Source organism: Berghia stephanieae, unplaced genomic scaffold (genome assembly GCF_034508935.2).
Source record: "Berghia stephanieae isolate SIO BIC M18660-M18661 unplaced genomic scaffold, UCSD_Bste_1.3 scaffold2883, whole genome shotgun sequence".
NCBI classification, from domain to species: domain Eukaryota; kingdom Metazoa; phylum Mollusca; class Gastropoda; order Nudibranchia; family Aeolidiidae; genus Berghia; species Berghia stephanieae.
Window position 1 is genome coordinate 5,001 of NW_027624048.1, and position 3,829 is coordinate 8,829.

The following is a 3,829-nucleotide window of genomic DNA, read 5'->3' on the forward strand; positions in this document are numbered from 1 at the left end:
AGTTTGTGTGACTTCTGGTACTTTTTGTGACCATTGGTGTCATTGGTTAAAATGTCACAGGTGACACTTAAGTTTGAAGTTTCAAATGTATTTCTGTTTTCATGTTCTTCAAAGCTTGAAATGTCATTGAATTACATTTTAACAGGCTATATTACATGTGTCCAGTTGCTATTCTTGATTTATTGAGGCAAAATTGCGTTCTAGTGCCGATTTTGACCAAAGTAATAGCAACAATGGTATTACTAATTTCTAAGTATATTTCTAATTTAAAAGTATTGAGTTTCTTAAAATATTATTGAATTTCATTTTAGAGTAGGTTATTGTGCTTTTTTGACTGAAAATAATGATATATTATGGACGAAAGTGTGATTTGGTGTTGCTTGTGACATAAGTAATGGTGTCACCGGTCTTATGTCACAAGTCACATTCAGATGCTCTAATTTCCATGTAAATTTCTATTTTTGAAGCCTTTGGTTTCTGTATATTATGAAATTCCATATTTAACTATGGTTATTACACTGGTTTGACTGACATTAATGATATATTGTCGAAATTGCAATTTGGTATTACTTGTGACATAAGTAATGGTGTCATCGGTCTAATGTCACAAGTGACACAATGTCGCTAAATAAGATATGCTTTGGTCACATTATTTCCCAACATTTTATTCCAAAAGTTTCTGAACATTGCTGGTAATAAACATATGCAATATTGTTGTTGTTGTTAATGTACAATAATCTTTATGAAATAATATATTTGCATTCTATGTTGCTTGTGACCGATGACACCAAAAAGCAACATTTTCTCCAATAGTTGGTAACACTATTGTACTATGATTGTTGTTGATTGTGTCTTTTTGTCTATAACTTACTAAATAAAGTTTGATACTCAACAAAAATCATTTGGTTATTGAGTTTTTTGTTCATTTTGGTGTCACCGGTCACAGGTGACACCAGCAACCTATAGGTATTGTTGACGATATTATGCTGCGTTAGACCTTAAAGTTATCTAAAGGGCCTTTGATTCATGAAGTACAGGGTTTTTGCTACACGTTTAGAAACATAAATGGACTATCAGGTCACTTTTATTTTGAGAAAAAAAAATTGGCACCTTTTGACCTTGGCTCATATATATATATATATATTATATATATATATATATATATATATATATATATATATATATATATATATATATATATATATATATATATATATATATATATATATATATATATTATATTTTTAAAACCTGGCAGTTTTCATTATTGCTACAGAGACCAATACTAAGGATCCATGAGTCATCATTGAAGAATTTCTTCTACTCTGGCTAAATTATTGCAAGTTTTTACGTTAATACCATGTTGCAGATTTATTCATTCATGATACAATGTGTTGTATTCCTTTTTTTTTTCATCTTTGAATAATATATATCAGTGTGATTTAAAAAAAAAAAAGAATCTTTTATTTCTAGAATACTTAAACCATTAACAATTTCGTATTCAATTTCTTGGAAAAAGGATGCCAGAGAATTTAGAGAGAGAGCTGCTGCCAACAGTGAATACTTGCAGGTGCCAAGACGTCGACTTTCCTTATTACCAGAACACTTCCATCACTCATCTGGAATTGAGAGGGAAAGGTATAAGATCTGTCCATCCGTTCGACAAAAATCTAAAGATTTGACTATTTTATCTCTTTTCATTTCATTTGAATTACTGACTTTTCAATGTGCAGGAGTGTGATCTTTATCAAAAATGGTGGATGTAATATTTTGAATATCAGCAGTAAATACAAGATGCTAAAACTTTTGGAACTTCCATGAAATTATAAATCAAATAAGATCATTTGGGTTTGTCCCAGTAGGAAAAAATAAAAGCTCCCAAATTACTACGACCCATACTGTCTCTACTTTTTATGTTTTTCTTTTTATATTTTTTCAACATAATCGCTTGGTAAACAGTTTTGTCAACTAGTGTCGATTAAAGTAATCAAGGGTACCAAAGAAGGTTGCTTTTATTAACTGCAAAAATATGGAGGACTGTTTTATCTATAAATCAACACTTAAGTTTATAGTTTGTAAAATCTCAAGGCCTCAAATTTTGACAATAATCCACTCACTACCAAACTTAACTGCTTTACATGCATTTGAGAATGTTTTGGGGGGATTGAATGTTGCTCACTGTTTCAAACTAAGATTTAACCCTGTACAGATGGTCAATTAAGCTCTGACTTTTACAATTTTCATCAAAATAGTAGTAACTGCAAAACCCTGGGGTCATACCACTGTTACCTCTCACTTTGTAAAAATGGTATTGTGAGAAAAAAATAAAAAAATAGAGTTTTGGTCTTACGGTTTTTTTCTCCTCCCCCTGTGTGGATAGGAATTTTACAGCTTATACAGAATCAAGGCGCATTCATAAATTTTATTGACATATTGATCAAATGTTTGATATTGTAGATAGAGTTCTTAATACCCAGACTGAATGATGTGCATCAAATTTTTCAAATTATCTGAAGGAACATAACCCAAGATACTTTGTTATTTGCCTCTCACTTTTCATCTGACTAAAACTGATGCTCGTTTTCCTCTTTTAATTGGTAATTTCCATTTTTTTTTTCACAAACAGGAGTGGGGATGTTTTCCCAGGCCGTTTTGGACAGGAAGGGATAGCAGTGGTACCTGGGATGTCATCCTCTGGTGGGCCTGGGGGAGGTTCGGCACCCCAGTCACACCAAATGGAAATGGGGCCATCCTCCATGAAGAAGTCTCGTCTTGATTACAGTCAGCCCCTTCATATTGATGTCGAACACAAACGGGTGGAGGAAGAAAAAAAAACTATCGGTTGAAAACGCATGTGATCAGAGGTTTATGCTCTATTGTAGCTCAAATGATTTTTGTAAAACTTTTAAGTAGAATATTTTTTACACTTTGCAATATCTGTTCCTTGCTTTTGGGATAAATTATTGTATGGGGCTTTTGTGAAAAAAAAAAAAAATTGACCATGGGAGGCAACTATGTTTACATTTTGAAGTTTTCTCAGACACCATGTCTGATGGTGAGTTTAAGAGAATTAAGTTTTCAAGATGTGAATAATGTGAAGAGATAAGTTGGCTGAATGGTGGAGAGGTATAGTTAATTAAGGGGAGAGGAAGAGAGATAGACAATGTGGTATTTTAGTTTCTCGAGACATGCCAATTTGGCAATGAAACTTGTAAAATTTTGACCAAAAAATTGAGGGATCAGGGTGGGATTATTGTTTGATATGAAGGAGGATGAGGAATAGATGTTGTACTCTTTGTCATAGATAGTCCAAAATAAGCCCAAAAAACCCCCATTTTTTTGCATCAAATTTTCAAAACATCTGCCTCGAGGAATGTTTTCATATCTTGAATTATCCATCCCATTTTCCCTGAGAAACTATGATTTTCAATTCCTACCAATGAAATTACTCTCAATTAGAACTGATAAACATGAATCATAAGAGTTTTTTATTTATATATGTATGTATGCTTTTTTTTTTCTGTTTTCTGCTTCTTTAGGAACCAGCATACACACCTCAAGTAGAGGCCATTTCTCCTCCAGCCAACAAAGGCCTGAGAGAAGAGCTTCTCACTAGTATTGATAAAGTGGATCGGGAACTGGTGGGTGTAGAGCAGCAGATTGCCAAACTCCTCAAAAAGCAGGTTAGTCTGTGATGTAATTACTGTAATGAAGATTGTTGTTTTATTGGTCAGCTTGCCAATGTTATCTCTTATTTTTATATCTCAAAGTGAACAGTGTTTTTTTTTTTTAGCATAAATGGAATGTTACAAGGCTTTTATATATAATG

At 32.6% G+C, this 3,829-nt stretch overlaps 1 protein-coding gene across 1 annotated transcript in view; it reads left to right on the top strand.

The window, feature by feature from the left end:
- LOC144961535 (uncharacterized) overlaps positions 1 to 3,683 on the top strand; it is a gene marked incomplete at both ends in the record, with an annotated part of 5,049 nt that extends 1,366 nt beyond the window's left edge. The window contains 3 exons of the mRNA XM_078894691.1: positions 1,520 to 1,638; positions 2,627 to 2,816; positions 3,540 to 3,683. Of these exons, the coding sequence (XP_078750817.1) occupies positions 1,520 to 1,638; positions 2,627 to 2,816; positions 3,540 to 3,683 (453 nt within the window). The remainder of the gene's footprint in view (positions 1 to 1,519; positions 1,639 to 2,626; positions 2,817 to 3,539) is intronic.
- Between the last annotated feature and the right edge of the window lie 146 nt (positions 3,684 to 3,829).